The sequence below is a fragment of the Hippocampus bargibanti genome, linkage group LG20, assembly GCF_051943395.1.
Source record: "Hippocampus bargibanti isolate YZ-2025 linkage group LG20, ASM5194339v1, whole genome shotgun sequence".
Taxonomy (NCBI): domain Eukaryota; kingdom Metazoa; phylum Chordata; class Actinopteri; order Syngnathiformes; family Syngnathidae; genus Hippocampus; species Hippocampus bargibanti.
The window spans coordinates 12,323,440-12,342,565 of NC_142753.1; the positions used below are offsets into that span (position 1 = coordinate 12,323,440).

Genomic DNA, 19,126 nt, shown 5'->3' on the forward strand with positions numbered 1-19,126 from the left:
ATTGGTGGCCTCACAGGAACTAGATTTCAAATGTTAGTTTGCTATCGAAACTATAGACGCTTATGTAGTTGCGTATATATCGAAAAACTTTATTGACAAGCATAACCCACCTTTTATTTGCAAACTTTACTTTGTATACAGTATTTTATTGTCAGTATTTTGACTTGAATGCTACCGAGTTTTATCGCAAATATTTTTTTTAGATTACTCCAGTTCATGTTTAATAGTTTGATGGCTTAATATGGCGCCCCAGACATGACAATACAATACAATACAATACATATTGATTTATATAGCGCTTAAACAACAGCAAATGACAGTCATTTATTATGATGTCAATTATGGCCACAATTTGCAGTGATTTTCTTTTATTTCAGTCTTTAGATCTTTGCCACCGTCTTGTGGTATTTTGGTGTTGATGAACTAGGTTGATGGGGACTGCTGAGCTTCTTTTAAGACAAGAGAGGTAGTTTGATGCTATCTTCCAGCATCTTAGTGCCAAAGGAATCATGTCAGAGTGTCATTTTGGAAAAAGTCTTGCTTTTCCACCATCTTGTTACATCATGGCGACTTCATGTAGAAGTGAGTTGAGGAACTTCATTTTGACAGTGTTTTGCCGCCATAGTGCACTTTAGCGCTTCTTTTAGATTAAACGCTTAACTGTCTGCCTGTGGCATCTGGACGGCAACCACTAGCTAGCTCTCCATCTATTTGAGTTACTTCCGGGTTGAGTGAACGCTGGCGCGTGTGGCTGCCGCTGCTCACCCACAAATAAAAAAAAAAGATCCTGTGACTGTAAAGTGACCTTGAGAGTTTTGAAAGGCGTATTATGATATTATTATTAATGTGCTCCCAAATGTGTACCTGGGAAGATGCATTATTTTGATATTGTGCGCAGAATCTATCTTTTATCACACAGTTGGCAAAAACAAATATTTTGTGTCGTAAATTGAAGTTTTCTGATGTCATATCTGGGGTCCCATAGAAACCGCCCTAACCTTCATAAAGAGCGCCTTTTGTTGGGTGTGTCATTCCAATTGCCAGCATACTATTATTATTATTTGTATTATTTTTTATTCATTCCATGACGGTTGCCAACAAGCTCTTCACTGCCAAACATCCAACATACCATGTGCCTGATTGGGGTTTTAGTGGGAGGGGGAAGAAAACAACTATATGGCGGCCATATTTGTGCGTTTGCCAAAAAAAGACCAACAAAAAAACTGGCTGTACATTGAATGTTCTCATGCATGCACTCCAAGGGTGATTTGTACTTTGAAAAGGAAAAAAAAGAGATTAGCAGCGACAACCTGTTGTGTGTGTGTGTTATAGATGACAGCATTCCAGATGTGCGCGTGCGTGCGTGTGTGTGTGTGTGTGTTGCGAGTGCGTTGGCATATCAAGACATCAGCCTAGAGTGTTATTGTGTCGTTTTTGTGTAAGGATGTCATTTCTCTGTGCCAAGTCACTCCTGTGGAGCAGGCAGGACAGGAGTGGGCTGACCTCCTCATATTGTCACATGATATCCTCTTGAGAGGTGAGGGGTTAAATTGTGGGGTTGGGGGGGGGGGGTCCCCAACCACGTGATTGAAAGACAATTGTGCTTGCCATGGGTCCGGTGACATTTGCACTCATCCTCCACTCTTCTTTTTGTGCATTAAGAAAATTCCTCTCCGTGATTCAGAGCAGATGTGTCATGAACAGTCGTCATGGTAACAACAACTCCAAACATGGACCGATGGTAGGACAGTATTACACGCACGCATCCAGTAGGTGAGGGGGGAAAGTCCCATATTTACAATGTACAGTGAATGTATCGTAACATGTCCTTTGGTTAAAGTGCTTTTAAATTATATTTTCGTATGTAACGTGGACATAAGTGTTTTGTATTCAGTGAGGGGGGGGGGGGGGGGGGGGGGGGTACTGTCTTTCTATCAAAAAAAAAGAGAAGCTGCTTCAATGTAAACAGGTTCCCGCCTGGAAAATACAATGCAAAAAATAAAGACTGACGGTCACATGCACTCGGGTAAGTTCATTTATTCATCAAGATTTTTGCCATTCGCACGCTTACATAAACACACACACACACACACACACACACACACACACACACACACACACACACACACACACACACACACACACACACACACAGAGGCCTTGAAATTGGTGTACAGTTTTGTGAAGCCTGAATAGAAACGATGGAGCCACATAGAGGACATTCGTTTATCGGGTCTAACAGAGCAATAACCTTTTCATTAGAACTCCAAAGTATAAGCATGGAAAACAATGTTGCCATTTCTTGACAACAGTATCTTCAGAGATACTTCCAAGCTAGTACATGAAGCTTAAATTGGGTATCGGGGGTGGCGACATCATTGCTCAAACGGTCTTGCCATCAGTGTCTTCTTGCTCGAGATCTTCCTCCCGCCAGAACATGAAGCAGAAAGTGCACCAAGATGACCAAACGGAGGGAAGTCACGGTACATATCACACACACACACATACTGACACGTTTTTGCTACACCAGTGGGGACGAGGTGTGCAAAGGAATGCCCCATGGGGACCCAATTTCAAAGATGAAAAAAATATATTTATGAGACTCGTAAAAATTAGATTTTAGGACCCAATTTGTTTGAGCATGTGCTCACTCAGAAATCACTTTAGAATGGCATATTTCTTGATTTAAACATTTCAGGTCTTTCAAACATGGTTTGATGTCTCAAAGAGGAATTTGCCTGTGGGGACCTCACTTTAGGTCCCCAGAGGTAAATGAGTCCCCACCGGTCTGCGTAGTCATGTTTATGTCCCCACCGGGTAGCACAAACGAGAATACACACACACACACTTATTCCCATATGTACACACACACACACACACACACACACACACACACTTATTCCCATATGTACATTACATTCAGAGTAAAGCCATTTTTTAAGTGCAGATTCATTAACTCATTCACTGCCAGACGATGTGCAAAAAAATGTGTCCAGTCCAGTGCCAGGGTTGTTGTCATTTTCACTCAAATTGCAGGACCCACCGAATATTGAGTTTTAGGACTACATAAACATTCAATTGAGTGTAAGAAACATGAATGATCTTCTTTCATCAGAAAAAAAAGTTAATTCCTAAGTGATATGTGTCTGGAGTTATCTGCGCTTGAAATGGGGGCGGATGTACAAAATACAATACATATTGATATACGTGTATATATAGCGCTTTCATAAAACGCTAACATGGACAAAAGGCAAATGCGTGGTAGGGAAAAACATTGCCAGAGGTCCGACCGGAGCTTGGTCGGCACCACCCCACCAGCAAGAAAAACCACGTCCACGTCATGCTTTTCAATTCCCGAATAAATTTGGCAATGGCAGTGAATGAGTTAAAATATGTGACTCTATGTTTTTAACGTATACATCTGCTGGATTTATTGATGAGCAATTTCTTTTCTGATGCAGAGCAGCCTTCTGGTTTGGAAGTTCATTGGTGAGTACGTATTTCACTTTGCATGTACACTTCAAATGTCTGTTTAGATTTTTTTTCTCGTCATTGTGAACACATGAATATCCACATGAATATCCGCCTGTCATAAACGCTTCCGAGAAACCAAAATGAGGTTTAGGGAGGGGAAGAAAACAAAGTGAGAGTGAAGCTTTTTGTGTGAAAGTATTGATCGTTCTTGATAGGCAAGCTGATACATGCCTACGAGTTGGGCCTGGTCCTTCCCGCACGAGTAAAAGCTAACGACACAGCTAAAAGTCACATTAGCCTCAAATTCGGACTTATTGAGGACAAAGAGCATGCTAGTGCATTAAACTTAAAAGTCAAAGTATATCGAAGAACTTTTCAAATAGCTTTGACGTAACCCGTAGCCTGAAGGAAAAAAACAAACGACACACAAGGGAAAAAAAAGTTGCAGCTAACCAAAGTTGCATGAGTCAATGTGCTCAAAGTTGAGCACGTGGCCATCAAAGTGCGTGAGGACGTGCCTCTCAAAGAGGCGCTGCTGGCAATGGAGGGGGAAGTGCTCCGAGCACACGGGGCAAACCTTCCAGTGGCTCTCCACGTGCTGCTCAAAGGTGCTTTGCTCAAAGTGCGGCGGGAAGATCACCTCGCACAGCGGGCAGCGCTTGTGCACCTCGCTCCTGTGGGATTGGCCGTCGGGGAAAAGGAGCAATCTTGCTTATTGGCCATTTGCCTGCGTTTTACACCAAGGCTAATCAATAGAAGCAAGTTGACAAAGTCTACCGTATTTTCCATTGTATAAGGCGCACCCCAAAGCCTTGATTTTTCTTCCAAAGATCACCCTGCGTGCGCCTTATATATATATATGTAAATACACATTGAGCCGCAACAGGTCTCACAACTACTGGCTGTCTATTAGCCATCTAGCTGGCAAGCTATCTATCTATTTGCTGTCTATTAGCTATCTGACTAATTAGCTGGTTATCTAGATAGCTAGCTATTAACTAGCTATTAGCTAGCTAGCTTCCGGGGTTGAGTGAACGCTGGTGCGTGTGGCTGCCGCTGCTCACCCTCAGAAAAAAACTTCTCCTGTGACCTTGAGAGTTTTGAAAGGCGCTTAGAAATGAAATGGATTATTATTATGTGGTGTGCCTTATATTGGAAAACATATCTATTTCTATATTTGAAAAATCTTCAGTCGTTTAAGGTGCGCCTTATACATGAACAAAGTTTGAAAATACACCATTCATTGGGGGTGCGCCTTATATTCCAGTGCACCTTATACAGCGGAAAATACGGTATTCACGTATTATATTTGGAAAACTTTGAAGATGCGGCTAATATTTGTAAATACACCATTCGTTGGGGGTGCACCTTATACACCGGCAAATCAACAGGGTAGTTTATTGTGGCACCGATGAACGCATTGCTTGTTTTAGTTTACAAAAGAAAATGCATGTGTCTGTGTCGTACGTGTTGAAATATGTTGTCAAGTACCTGGAGTCAAAGCAAAAGCTGCTTGTTGTGTCAGCAGGTCTGCCGGACTGCCGAGCGCCCTCGTCGTCCGCCTGCGACGCAAAAGCGCACGTGAGCATCAACAACAATTGATTATGTCTATCGTGTACGGGTGGACCTCGCGATTTTGTCAAATGAGACCAGGCCTGCTGCTCCGTAGCCAAAAAGCAATTTGGGATTATGTATGAAAGCCTCAAGGTGGCGCCAAAGCACTTCAAACTGGTATAAATAATCTACGTCATCCATCTTGGATGGATGGATGGATGGAATTATGAATTTATTCCATGATGATAAACTAGGTCCATCATTAGCAACGGCTAGCAAAGTGGCATCAAAGTGCAAAGTGATGGACATCAAAAAACTAGCGTAGCGGCGCTTTGACGCCAAGCGGTACTAATGAGCGTTTATTTAGCAAGCGGCGACATTTCTTACGCCTCGAGGCTCGGCGGGTGGGCTCTCCGGTGGGCTGGCGCCGCCGCGTGACGGCTGGATGCGCACCACGTCTCGGTCCCAGCCTCGTCCCACCGGGGCCGCATTTGGCGGAGTGATCGGGGGGGCGCAAGATGGCGCCTCGGGTGGAGTTGCTGAAACATCCGCTTCCTGGTCTAAAAAAGAAGCAAAACGTCCATGTTTCCCATATGTCTCAAAAATGACTAGGGGAGGGGGCGGGGGGGGGCGGGTTGCCACACCTTGCATGGCGTCGGTGGCGTAAGGATTGCCAAATAGCAGCTCGGCGGGCCTCTGCGGGACCAGGGGGGGCGGCGAGGGGTCTTGAGGGTAGGGCAACGGGTAGCGTAGCAGCAGGGGCTGCGCTACCTCAGCGCCGTCATGGCGGGCATCCTGCTCTTGTAGGAAGAGATGCAATTCCTGTTGGGGGGCGGGATTAAGTTATTATAATAATAACAATGCATTTTATTTTAAGCGCCTTTCAAAACTCTCAAGGTCACTTTACAGTCAAAGGATGAGAAGTGTTTCTATGGGTGAGCAGTAGCAGCCACAAGCGCCGGCGTTCACGCAACCCAGAAGAACTCAAATAAACAACAAGATAGCCAGCTAGCCAATAGATGGCCAGCTAGCGAGATAGCCAATAGATATCCACCAGATAGCCAGCCAGCCGGATAGATAGCAAAAATAAAGAGTTAATTCCTAAATTGTATGGGTCTGGAGTTATCTGAGCTTGAAACGAGGGCAGCTGTCCAAAATACAATCCATATGTCATGATTTATGTAGCGCTTTAACGGCACAACTGAAGCTGTAACAAAGCGCTAACGTGAACAAAAGGCAAATTAACGACAAGTGGACCCAACTTGAATTTCTTTGGACATTCTTTGTGATAATATGTGAGGCGCTAGCATTAGTAGCCTACTCATTACTGTAATGGGTGTCAGACTTGGGGGGGGGGGGGCGTCATCGGACCTCCCTGGATGACTTCATTAGTGCTCGGTTAGCAGGTTTAACATTTAAACCGGGGTTGCGGAGGTGAACCAGACACGATGCCTGGCATTTGCATGCAATCATAAGAAGGACGGCACCGCCGCGGGAGGCCGAAATTAATGAGTTGGGCAGAAAAAGAGCCGCAGGTTTTCTTTCTTCATCAACTCTTGACGATTTCGTGCGGCAGGAAGGTCCAAGCGGTCTCGTTTTAACACATTCACTGCTGGACCACGTGCAAAAATGTGTCCGCGACAGTGCCAGGGTTTTTGTCATACTCACTCGGAATTCCAGGACCTACAGAAGATTGCGTTTGAGGACGACTCAAATAGTTCATCCCTTTGCTGCGGCGAAATGTACATTTCTCCACTGCGAGACTCAAAAAGGCGAATCCAATCCTTCCAATCAATGAAATTGATCAACAGACCGATCTTACCTCCTGTAGTCGTTCTTTGTCTTTCAAAGCCTGGCCAAGCTCACGTTTCAATTCCATCACCTCGCTGGTCCGCTCGGCCATTTGGACCTAAACCCAGAACACAACTTAATAATCATAATAAATCAAAATAATACATTTTATTTTAAGCGACAGCATTCACCCAGCCTGGAAGTAACTCAAATAGATAGCAAGCTAGCTAGCCAATTGATAGCCAACATATACATAGCTAGATAGCCAGCCAGCTAGTGAATAGATAGCTAGCTAGCCAGCCAGAGCTAATAGATAGCAAATAGCTAGCAAATTATAATACTAATAATCACTTGGAATTAGCTCAAATAGAAAGATAGCGAGCTAGCTAAGAGTTAGCTAATAATCACTCATCCCGGAAGATACTCAAACAGATAGAAAGCTAGCTAGATAGCCAACAGAGACCTAGCTATATATCCAAATAGCTAGCTAGCCAGCTAGATGGCTGTAAATGTGCGAGACGCAGCGGGACGGTGGAAGTCTCGTCCGTCCGTCCGTCTCTCATTTCATCCCCATAACAAAGATTCCAAATCCCCTGGGCTTCGCTCTCTGCTTCTTGTCTGTCTGCCCGGCCCACTTTCCCAACTCTTGAATTGTTTGCCTCCCCCCACCGCGCTTCACTTTCATCTCCTCGGGCCCCTCTACATCCCCTTTTGAGGGATTTATGGTGCAGCATTAGAGGGTGAAGTTCAGGTGGCGAGTCAGCAGTACCGTCTGTCTGTCTGTCTGTCTGTCTGTCTCTCTTTCTGGCTTCATCCCCTCTGCGCCTGATGTAAACAGTCGTAAAACATGGCCGGACCCCCTCGAACCCCCTTCCACTCTCCACCGTCGGCCATTAAGAGGACACGCGAGTCCTTCAACTCGGACACGAGGTCCGATCAAAGACGCTGTGGGGCTTGGCGGAGTTTTCGCCTTTTGTTTAGAGCGCCGATAAACACGCTTTTGCGCTCCAGTCGTTCGCTTCGTGTACAAGCAGACGTCAAAGTAGCCGAAATACTCGCTAGCTAGCTAGATAGCTAATAGATAGCTAGCGAGACAGCTAGCCAGCCGGCTAGACTGCTAATAGATAGCTACTAGATAGCCAAATAGCTAGCTAGACTGCTAATAGATAGCAAATAGATGTTTCTGTCATCCTAAAACTCAATATTCTGTAGGTCCTTCAATTTGAGTGACAATGCCAAAAAACCTGGCACTGGAGCGGTGAATGAGTTAAAAAGGAGCGAGAGTTTGGCGTGAAACGTCCATTTCTGGTGTGCAAAATCAGCATTTGCGTTATGTGGTCAGACGGGTTTGAAAGGAGAAGCTGCATTGTTTTCGCAGTGTCGGGAGTTGCCATTTTCTTTTGCGTTGTGGAATTAACGTAGCCAATGAAGTACGAGTGTTATCTCATGACAGCTGACAGCGAGCAAAATGGTCTGCCCCCGCCCCCTCAGTTTGATTGACACGGAGGCGTTTATTCAAGCGCGTTTCATGTTGCGGTTGGCCTTGGCAGTCGTGCTTGTCGGATCTGGTTTGCTGGAAGCGAATGTGGCATGAGAATATCAAAGTACAGTGACACCTTGGCTTACGAACTTAATTGGTTCCCAGACAGAGTGTGTCAGGCGAAAAGTGTGGATCCCAAAAATTAATTTCCCATCGGAAACCATTCAAATGAGAATAATCCGTTCCCAGGTTCCCATTTACCTTTGTGATGGTCGTTGATGGCTTGATTTCATCAGCATTAAACACTTGATGAGGAACGTAGCCTTCTTCTTTCACCATCTTGAGGAATGATCCCTTGTCTCTGCCATCATTTTACCTTGTTCCTCATCAATTGTGTTCTGTTTAGCTGGGTTGATAGCTTTTTGCATCAAGTGTACAGATGGCTTTTGATGGAATATTTTAACTTTGCCAAATTCCACCGTTTTCTCTCCATTTTCTCACTCTCTCTCTGTCGTCTGCCTGTCTCTTTAATGTTTAAACCACCTCCCCTCACTGCTGCGTTCTTGACCAATCACGTGGCTTTAACCGAAGACTGGGGGCGGGGAATAGAGGTCCAAAAAAAGTCGGCTGCCATTTCCTTGTTAGGAGAACGGACTCGTCCGTGTGTATCCCGAAAAATATGCCAAGATGAAATGCTCATAAATGTAACGTTTGTAAAGCGACAAGTTTGTAAGCCAAGGGGTTGCTAAAGCGAGGTCTCAAAGTACAATGGGCATCTCACTCGAAATCGCTCTTCCTCATCGGCCAGACGGCCGATGAGCGTCTGGTTGACGGCGCGCTGCTCCTTCCACTTGTCCTCCATCAGGGCCAGCTTCTCCTCCTCCTCCTCCACAAAGTTGCTCTGCTCCCTTTCTACTTCTTCCATTTTTCCGGGCTCCCCTTCCACGCTCCCCTCGGCGCAGGCCCCCCCGTTTTCCACTTGCACCCAGCTCGTCAGCCGCAGGCTGTCCTCCCACCTTTCTTCTGGCTCCCGTCGCCGCTTGGCCTCGGCGCTCGCCGTCCACGTGTTCTCAGTCTGCTTGGCTTCGATCTCTGCCGTGCCGCGTGTGCATTCCGGCTTTTCCATTTCAAGTTGGGCGCCGATTGTCCAGGTGGAAGCCTCTTGGAAGGCTTTTGCGGCAATACTTCCTGCAAAAAAAAAAAAAAAAAAAAAAAAACAAGTTTAGAGATGATCATGTTGCTAAAAAAATGCTACTTTGACCTTTTTTAACCTTTGGGGAATGTTACCTACCGCCTGTGGGTGACTCAGGACTAGAGGTCATAAGGTCCAAGACGGTCTCGGTTGATGCATTTCTCTTGTGCTCCTATGCGCCCCCCCACACACAAGAAAAAAATCCTACAGTATAAATGTTATAATAATAATCGTCATCATCATAATAATCCATTTCATTTCTAAGCGCTTTTGAAAACTCTCAAGGTTACTTTACAGTCACAAAATCGGTTTTTCTGCAGGTGAGCAGCGGCAGCCACGTGCGCCAGCGTTCACTCGGCCTGGAAGTAACTCAAATAGATGGAATGCTAGCTAGGTAACAGATAGCCATGTAGCTAATAAATAGCCAGCTAAATAGCTAGCTAGCTAGATAGACAGATAGCAAATGGATAAATAGCCAGCTACACAGCTAGCTAGCTGGACATATAGCAAATGGATAGCCAGCTACACAGCTAGGTATCAATATACACAATGCGAGCTGCGTGGTTGCGGTTTCCCTCACCGCGTGCGACTCGCTGGTGTTCATCTTGGCCACCTGCCTGCGTAGCCGTTGGCACTCTCGGTATTTTTCCTTATAGTGCTCGGCCGCCATGTGGAGGCGCAGTTTCAGTTCTTGCACCTCCCGCTGCAGTTCAGCTTCAACCTCCGAGGAGACGTTTAGCACGCTGGCTGCGAGCTCCTCACCGGTGCCAACACCCTGGACCCAAAAAAATGCATAAATGCAAATTGAAATGGATCCAAATGTGAAGAAATGCACCATAATAAAGAAGTCCAAAATGGCGACCGAGTCGGCAGCCTTGAGCAAGTGCTCTAACGAGCCTCGCTTTGCCAGCACCGTTTTTGTCTTTGTCACTTGAATTCCACGACCGACAGAATATTGACTTTTAGGATGACATAAACATTCAATGCAGCGTAAGAAACCTTAGACTCTCTTCTTTGATCGGAAAAATAGTTAATTCCTAAATGATATGGCTCTGGAGTTATTTGAGCTTGAAATGGGGACGGCTGTCCAAAAAAAATACAATGCAATCCATACATTCATGTAGCGATTTAACGACAGCTGAAGCTGGAACAAAGTGCTAAAATGCGGAAAAAGGTGCAAATGAATGCTGCCCCCTTGTGGAAGGAAACATTGCCAGAGGTCTGGCCAGCACTTTATCAGCACCCGAGCATGAAAAACCAAAACCCGAACAAATTTGGGATGGCGCGCTACGTCATATTTTCAATTCCCAAATATTACATTCGGGAATGGCAGTGAAGGAGTTAAGATTGACTGTGTTTTTACAGCAGCTCCGGCATTGTTTTTCTACTTCTTCCTCTCCTTTCCTCTTACTTTTCTCACTTTGCTGCAGTGAAATGTACATTTCTGCGCAAAGCCAATGTGATTTCCTGACCACTTCCTTGCGTGCAGAGCTCCTCGTGCCATCCAGTTGGCTTTCCATCCGCCGGCACTCGGCCTGGGCTCGCGCCAGGCTGGCGCCGAGTCTGTCGGCCTCCAGGCGGGCGCGGTACAGCTGGCTCGTGGAATGGTCGCGAGCGGCCGCCGAGTCGCGCAGCTCCGAGGCCAGCGAGGCCGCTTGTTGGCGGGACGCGGCCAACTGCTCCTCGGCCCGACGGAGCTGCTCGCGAACATGGGCCAGATCGCTCTGGAGACACAGGCAAGTGAACACCCCCCTCAGCTACGATGCCTTTCGTGGCCCTTATTCAGTGATATCTTGACTTACAAGCTTAATTGGTTCCCAGACAGTGTGTACGGCGAAAATTGTGTATCCCAAAAAAGTATTTCCCATAGGAAACCATTAAAATGAGAATAATCCGTTCCCAGGTCCCCATAAAACATAATTTTCTAATTTTCTAAGCCTTAAAACTACACAAAATAGACCTTATTTTATGTATAATCAATGTGCTATGGTATTATAATAAAATAAATAAACTGTACTGTATAATAAAGTTGTTTTATTTACCTTTGTGATGGTCGTTGATGGCTTGATGGAATGAAGTGGCCGCTTTCATCAGCATTAAACACTTGAGGAACGTAGCATTCTTCTTTCAACATCTTGAGGAATGATCCCTTGTAGGTGCTTTCTCTGCCATCATTTTACCTTGTTCCTCATCAATTGTGTTCTGTTTAGCTGGGTTGATAGCTTTTTGCATCAAGTGTACAGATGGCTTGTGCGGGTTATTTGCGGAGCCTGATTGCTGGGATATTTTAACCTTGCAGTCTACACGCTGCCTTTGAACTATCAAAGTTGAAACGAGTCCAAATGTCACTGTTTTCTATCCATTTTCTCACTCGCTCTCGTCTGCCTGTCTCTTTTATGTTGAACCACCACCACCCCCCGCCCCTCACTGCTGCCTTCATGACCAATCACGTGGCTTTAACCGAAGACTGGGGGCGTGGAATAGAGGACAAAAAAACAAGTCGACTGCCATTTTCTTGTTAGAACGGTCTCGTTGGCGAACGACACATCACTCATTGTGGCAGCTCCGCGTGTATCCCGAAAAATAGTTTGGATGCCAAGGTAAAATGTTGCTAAATTTAATGTTCGTAAAGCGAAAAGTTCAGTAAGCCAAGGGGTTTGTAAACCGAGGTGGAATTTCCACGTAATACCTTCTCGGCTTTGAGCGTCATCAAGTCTTTCTCCAAAGTATCCCGCTGAGCCACGCAGCTCCTGAGCCTCTCCAGCTCCTCCTGGAATTGAGCCATGGTCACTTCCCGGTTGAGCGCCACCGCCTTCAGCATCTGCAGCTCGGCGCTCAGCTTGGTGTTCTCCAGCTCGGTGCGGCGCAGATGGGCCTTCCCAAGCGTTGGTCAAATCCAATTAGTCGCACGGGAGAAGAAGAAGAGTCATCGTAATATTAACTCATTGTTGACCAGCGAGTGTGTGTTTTTCTTTTCTTTTTCTCTCACTTTGTAGAGGTCCCTCTCGTCTTTGTCATTCTTCAGGTGGCTGCCCAAGGTGTCTCGCTCCACTGCGAGCTTCTTTAGACGCTCACGCAGGCTAAAAAGTGTGACATCGCTGTGTTTCAGAGATGTGTTGCAGTATTGTATGTTTGTTGTACTTTATGATTATAGTAATCCCCGTCTTTCACGGTTAATGGGGACCAACATTTCATTTTTTTCTTGTAGTTCATCAATACAGTAAAGCCCCGTTTTTCGCTCTTAATGGGGATCCGTATTTCATTTTTGCTCTAGTTCATAATTACGGTCATCCCGTTTTTCGTGGTTAATGGGGACCGGGATTTCATTTTTGTTCGGGTTCATCATTACGGTAATCGCTTGTTTTTTGCCGTTAATGGGGACCAGGACCACCCGCGATATTTTTCCCTGCAAAAAAAAAAGAAATCTGTGATGCATTGAAACCGCGATTAGTCAACCGCCAAGTAGCAAAACAAGGCCTTCGTGGAAATGATGGCCTCTTCAATGACAGTGACAAAATTTGGGAGACGGAAGGAAATGCCGATGGATGGACGGACGTCTCTCACCAGTCCATCTCCGTCTCTTTCTGCAGGCCTCTCTGAGTAACGCCCAGCAGGTCTTCCTCAAGCTGGCGCACCCGAAAGGTGGCCTCCGCCAACCTCCTCTCGGCCTCCTCCCGCTCCTCCGACAGACATTGCGAGGAACGCAGGAGCTCCTGGGCAAGCAGAAGATCGCCACGACGACGCGAGTCAGCAAGCGAAACGTGAGTCACGGGTGATTGACGGGCGCTTGGTATCTCGTCGCATTCCATTCTGATGATTTTGCTACTGTGTAACTGCAAGAGTCATCAAGTCCAAATTTCAAAGCAAGGAGACCTCTGTCACAAACGTGACTTGGAAATATGAATTTCATACCTGCCAACCTGCCACGCACTGTGACCTGACAAAATGGAATATCTCAAAATGGAACAATTTTTGCGTTTCCCGTACAAACCTTCGTGTATGCTATACACATCTAAAAATGTGCAAAAATCGCACAGAAAACGGCAAAATACGGCTGGATGACAGATATGGCATTTCAAATGTCGCTAAGCTACTTTGATCATATTTTCATTTTTTTACCGCCTGTTGATTCAATGACACAAATGCACCCAACGACTTTTGGTATGTCGCAGTCAAGCGCCAACAAATGTCATGGCGGCTTTATGCCGTGCGATAAATGAGAAGAGAATGTCAGCCGTCTTCACACGCCGCATTTTCCCCAGGTAACAAATTGTTTGAAGTTGTGCGTCAATCACGAGTGAAGGAGCAACAAATCAAGCGTGACTAAAATCACTTGTCACCCAAACTGACAATTCTTCCACACCCTCATTTGCAATTTATTCACAGTGCATGCACACACATTCCTGTACCGGGTAAGGACGTGAGGACTCAGAGAGTACATGAGAGTACATGACTCCAAAGGGCTTACTAAGATTTTTTTTTTTTTATGGCGGCTGTTTGAGAAACACTTTAGCAGTTCATAAAAAACATATAAAAAAGTGTAGTCATAAAATTAGCAGCCACAAAAAAATGTACTTAGCATCGCGTGTAAAACTCTAAAGGATATTTTCATCAAGCTTGATTTGCCGACTGTAAAACATAAACATGGAGGCGCGCGGGGCAGGTTATACATCTAAAAAAAATGCAGTTGAATGAAAAGCAGTGTCGAAATAACAGTGTGTGTGTGTGTGTGTGTGTGTGTGTGTGTGTGTGTGTGTGTGTGTGTGTGTGTGTGTGTGTGTGTGTGTGTGTGTGTGTGTGTGTGTGTGTGTGTGTGTGTGTGTGTGTGTGTGTGTGTGTGTGTGTTACCCCGTAATTTATGGCAATTTTGCCCTTTGTAAAAACAGCAACTAAAAAGTCTTAAATCAAAGCAGGCTGCTGACTTTGGGCCTACGCCACAAACTACCGCTAGAGGGTGACAACGTACAAGAATTCAAATCTGATCAATTAGATTCCATTTTGCAGCCAAACTACAGTGATACCTTGGCTTACCGACTTAATTGGTTCCCAGACAGAGTGTGTATGGCGAAAAGTGTATATCCCAGAAATGTATTTCCCATCGGAAACCATTAAAATGAGAATAATCCGTTCCCAGGTCCCCATAAAACATTAATTTCTACTTTCTAATTTTGGATCTGACCTGGTTGTGTGTGCGCAGGAGGCAACACGTCTCCCTCTCCTGCTCCCGTTCCCGGGAAAGTCGCTTCTGCTCCTCTTTTTCCTCCTGGAGTAGCCGCATGGCGTTCAGGAGCTCCTGGTGCTCCCGCTGCGCCTCCTCCCCGTGCTGGCAAACGGTAAGAATGAGGGGAAAGACAAATATGAAGGGTTTTTATTTGGCGGAAACTTTGTGGGTGGTATCAAAATGGCTCCTCATCGTACCTCACGCAGGCCAGTTTTGATGTTGACCACCAAGATGTCGGAATTGCCGTCATCTTCATTGACAGTCAGCAGTTCCTCGGAGGGTGAGGCTGATCTAAACTGAAAGGGGGTGCTTGCCCCTCTTATGTCACCGCCCTGGGTCACGTAACAGAACTGGTAGAATTCCCCATCGGATTTGGGAACATAGTACCCTAGATGAAAGGACAATAATAATCATAATACATTTCATTTCTAAGCGCCTTTCAAAACTCTCAAGGACACGTTACAGTCACAGGATATTTTTTCTGCCAGCGTTCACTCAACCCGGAAGTAACACAAAATTAAATAGCAAATAATATGAAGGGTTTTGCTGTTTTACAAAAACCCTGATTACGTTCTATGATTCGCTCTGATATCACCCCATTAGCATGACCAAGCCTATGTGGTAACAACCTAAGAAGTCTGTTGTAAGCACGGTCTAAATAAAAGCCTAAACCATGACGATTCCGTGAAGGGTTTTTCGGTTTTACAAAAACCCTGATGATGTCCTATGAATCGCTCTGATATCACCTCATTAGCATGAGTAAACAATGGACGTATCAGTACGAGGATTCAGTTGATGTAGGAAGAAAGTCTGATTTGCATTCAATTTCGCAAGGTCAAAAGGTCGGTGCTGTTGGACAGTTTGCGGCTTATATTTTCATTGTGTAAAATCTGACCATTCCAAGGACCGTAAAAACTAGTTTGCAGGCCCTGACCGTGTGCTTTCAGGGGGGCGCTTTCAGTCCCCCCCCGGCCAGCCGACGTGCGGTTATGTTTCCTTATGAAATAAAAAAGTGCTGCTTTTTATGTGCGTCATAAAATTGTGAAGTAACTTCGGAAAAGCCTTGGGTAGGCACGCCGTCGCAAAGCGGTTGTGTGTGTGTGTGTGTACCTTGAAACACCACAGTCCTTTCCACAGTACTTCCTGGTTCATATTTTTCAGGCATGGGGGACCACAGGAAGGTGTAGTAATCTCGAGCTGTGCTCCAGCCCACCTGAGGACACGCATGGAATGGCAGAAGGAGTCAAAGGTAGAATGCATGTCCAGTAGCAACTTATTTGCCAGCGTATAAGGCACACCGGAGTATAAGGCGCACCCCCAATGGATGGTGTATTTTCAAACGTTTTCCATATATAAGGCGCACCGGAGTATATTTATGTGCTTAGGTCATATTAGTTCCATATCCGGGAGTCACATTCAGTCACAAGAACGGCGCAGAGGCAGACCAGCAGTGGTTTGCACTCTTTTTAGTTTGCGCCGATTTTAAAGAATGGGCTGAAGCTCAGCTTGTCACGTCGATTATCAGAAAGAAAAATGTTGCGCCGCAAGAGTTTCAGGAATTAAAAAGCGTGAGTGACGTAGAGCGCCATTCCCAAATTTCTTCGGGCTTTGGGTTTTATTGCAGGGTGGGGGGGGGGGGGCATAAAGCGCTTGTCAGACCTCTAAGTATTTTGTTCGGGCCTGTACATCTAAGAAGTTTTGTTTTGGTAACGGGAAATATACTGCAAGAATCGAAACTAGGGCGCGGAAAATCCTACTGGACCCTCCGCACCCTGCCCGCTACCTTTTCCAGTGACTTCTCCCACATAAAAAAAAAAAAAAAAATATCATGTGACTGTAAAGTGACCTTGAGAGTTTTGAAAGGCGCTTATCAATGAAATGTATTATTATTATTATGATAAAAAAGTAGAATATGTGACTGTGTGGCTTGTGCCTTGGCCCGCAATGGCCTCTCGCCAGCCAGGCTTGTCCGCTCACGCGTGTTTGCAGAACAGCGAAGACACATAAATAATTTTGCTAATTGCAGAGTCAAGTTGACTTTGGTATGGTGTGACATTCCAGAGCGCCAGTGATGTTGTAAAGTAATCACAGGCACGCTTGACGATCAATCATTCAGCCAAGGTGCGAAGGAACGCCACGGTGACACCTAAATTATACTCTTGCGCGGCGGGTTTCTCCCTTCTCGCCAAACAAACATGCCACAACCTCACAAAAAAAATCCTCCACGGGCCTTTTTTTTCCGCCAGCTGTTAGCTTTGTGGCATTGAGAGTAAATCAACATTCGAACGGGGGAATATCGGAGACTAATAATGGCTTGATGGGAAAATGACAAACAAGAGTGGACGACGTTGGGAGGTTTGCAGTTCATAGACGTTTACACGAGAGGCTATGAAGACTTTTTGCCGCTAGGGGGCGTCGGTGCACACGTAGATTGAAGCAAGTCAGGCTTTGCAGTGAGTCATCCGAGTATCCTGGCAGCTTCCACTCTCTCTTTTTGTCTTTTTTTCTGTCACTGAAACAAGCTTGATATCGACAAGACTGAACGTTGCCGGGAACGCTGTAGAAAGCACGAAGCATTTTGCAATCCTCCAATCAGCGGATGATTTACCTTAAAGATGCCCACCCAGTCTTTGGGGTGAGGTGTGATAGAAGGGGTGAGAGTGTAGCGACACTCGAGGGGTGCCTGAGGCAGGAAACTTTTGCCAACGTTCTGGAAAATGACGTGGGCAAAATTGGACGTTTCCATGATACTGACGCTGCTGCCAGGCGAGGAGTCCACCAACTGGAATGAGGACATCATATCGGCCCGTCACTTCATTTGTCTGCGGATGAAACGAAGCAAAAGGGAAAGAGAGCATCAGGCGCTGTGACCTTTTTTTGACGTCCAACAGCTTTCTATAAAACGGTTTCCTGCTGAAGGCAACAACATGACTACGGTTTGTCCCAAGATGAAAACAAATTTGACACGGCCATCTTGAAAGTGAAACATCAAGCAACCCGTGGTGTCAGACACATGATAGTCAAAAACAAAACAAATGGACAAGTCATTTATATGCTATCCCATTTATAATTTTCCCCCATTAATTGATGACAAATTAATAAAACCCATGGAATATAAAGTACAAACAATGTTGACCGTTATGTGTAGGTACGCTACAGTGAGCTATATTCCACCGCCATTGTTTCTGTCCAGTGAAGCGAGCGCACTCTGTAATCGCAGTCGTATATCATTGCATTTTGGTGAAGTACGTCATGGTTTTTGGTGGGATTTTCCAAGCTATGCAGCTTATGAAGACGTATTACACGTTTCCCTCCATGCTGGTTCTTGAAATTTCCCAATACGACAACGAGAAATGGATTGAAGTTGACTCTCTTTATGCTAACGCTACAGTTTATAAAGGTGAGTAAGTTGTATTTTTATATCTCATGGAAGTGGTAGAATATATATTTTTCTCCATAACTGCCAAGTTTCAAACAAAAAGAAGCATTAGCATCTATATTTCTAGCGCTCGCCATTTTCTTTCCTGGTATTCAGTGACAGCCATTTTGGATTTCTGACGAAAATCTGCCTGCATTCGATCGTTGCTATTTGCTCATTTATATTTTGAATCTTTGCTCGTGTTTCTGTTGTTGTTTAGAATTTCAAAAGATTTCCAATGGTACTTTACCCGTTACAATCTTCCAAGTTATGATAGTTTAAACAGTAATAAAGAACTCGGTCACATTCTCGTTGTTTTAAGTGTGTAATTACAGGCACAAAATCCCCTCATATTTCAAAATTAAAAATTTCATTATTTCCTTGTTATTTGTCATTGAGCACGCGTCTATACAAGATTTGAAAGCTATTTAAATGCACTTTAATATGGTATTAGAAAATGTGTGATGAATTATTATTGAACCATTTTGTCACATCCCTAGACAATGTAAACAAATGAACCGTCCAATTCTATATTTGCTGGACACCTTAGTGTGCTATGACCCGTTATTGTGGTTATTCTAACTGCCATACGTATGCTCAACACAGAGAAAATGCGACTTTGAAAATGCAGTCGCTGTCTCTGTTGTGGTTGCTAAGCAGCTAACATTAAGCCGAGGAACAGGCCATGTCGTGTCAAGGCACAGCGAGCTAAAAACATTGCTTGCACTCGTGACGAGGATTACCGACAACATCACGGAACGTCAAATCGGCGACATTGTCAACATTTTGAAAAGCGCCAAGTAGGAAAAGAGGGAATATCTCACAATGTGATCGTTGTTTCTGCAGCTGTCCTGTCTGCAATGTTGTGAAAACACAGACGCTGGTGATGCGCCGCTTCCTGAAAGCCAACGATGGACAACTTCCGGGATGAGGTGGTGACGACCGATGCTGAGACTGCGAAAGAAAGTGAGAAAACAATAGCACGTTTGTTTTTAT

General features: G+C 45.1%; 1 protein-coding gene across 2 annotated transcripts; it reads right to left on the reverse strand.

The window, feature by feature from the left end:
• Window positions 1–2,017: 2,017 nt before the first annotated feature.
• Window positions 2,018–19,083, reverse strand: LOC148883295 (tax1-binding protein 1 homolog A-like). Of its 2 annotated transcripts, none has more exons than XM_089023320.1 (17): window positions 18,955–19,083; window positions 17,321–17,534; window positions 15,823–15,925; window positions 14,910–15,100; window positions 14,671–14,814; window positions 13,056–13,204; window positions 12,481–12,571; window positions 12,181–12,366; window positions 10,964–11,215; window positions 10,072–10,266; window positions 9,591–9,663; window positions 9,081–9,487; window positions 6,851–6,937; window positions 5,673–5,850; window positions 5,416–5,588; window positions 4,966–5,036; window positions 2,018–4,148 (listed from the first exon to the last, which is right to left on the reverse strand). In XM_089023320.1, the coding sequence occupies exons 2-17, from the start codon at window positions 17,510–17,512 to the stop codon at window positions 3,923–3,925; spliced, it is 2,718 nt and encodes a 905-aa protein (XP_088879446.1). In that variant the 5' UTR covers window positions 17,513–17,534; window positions 18,955–19,083; the 3' UTR covers window positions 2,018–3,922. The 2 variants fall into 2 exon arrangements, with proteins under 2 accessions (XP_088879446.1, XP_088879447.1); XM_089023321.1 differs by having other exon boundaries at window positions 3,963–4,201.
• Window positions 19,084–19,126: the final 43 nt, after the last annotated feature.

What these genes read in the sequence shown, in the direction of transcription:
- LOC148883295 (XM_089023320.1), bottom strand. Translation starts at nt 17,512, where the DNA reads ATGATGTCCTCATTCCAGTTGGTGGACTCCTCGCCTGGCAGCAGCGTC. An exon ending in ACTGGGTGGGCATCTTTAAG is followed by an intron (nt 15,926 to 17,320) that starts GTAAATCATCCG and finishes GCGTGTCCTCAG; the next exon opens with GTGGGCTGGAGCACAGCTCG. An exon ending in TGACGCTCAAAGCCGAGAAG is followed by an intron (nt 11,216 to 12,180) that starts GTATTACGTGGA and finishes CTGTGTCTCCAG; the next exon opens with AGCGATCTGGCCCATGTTCG.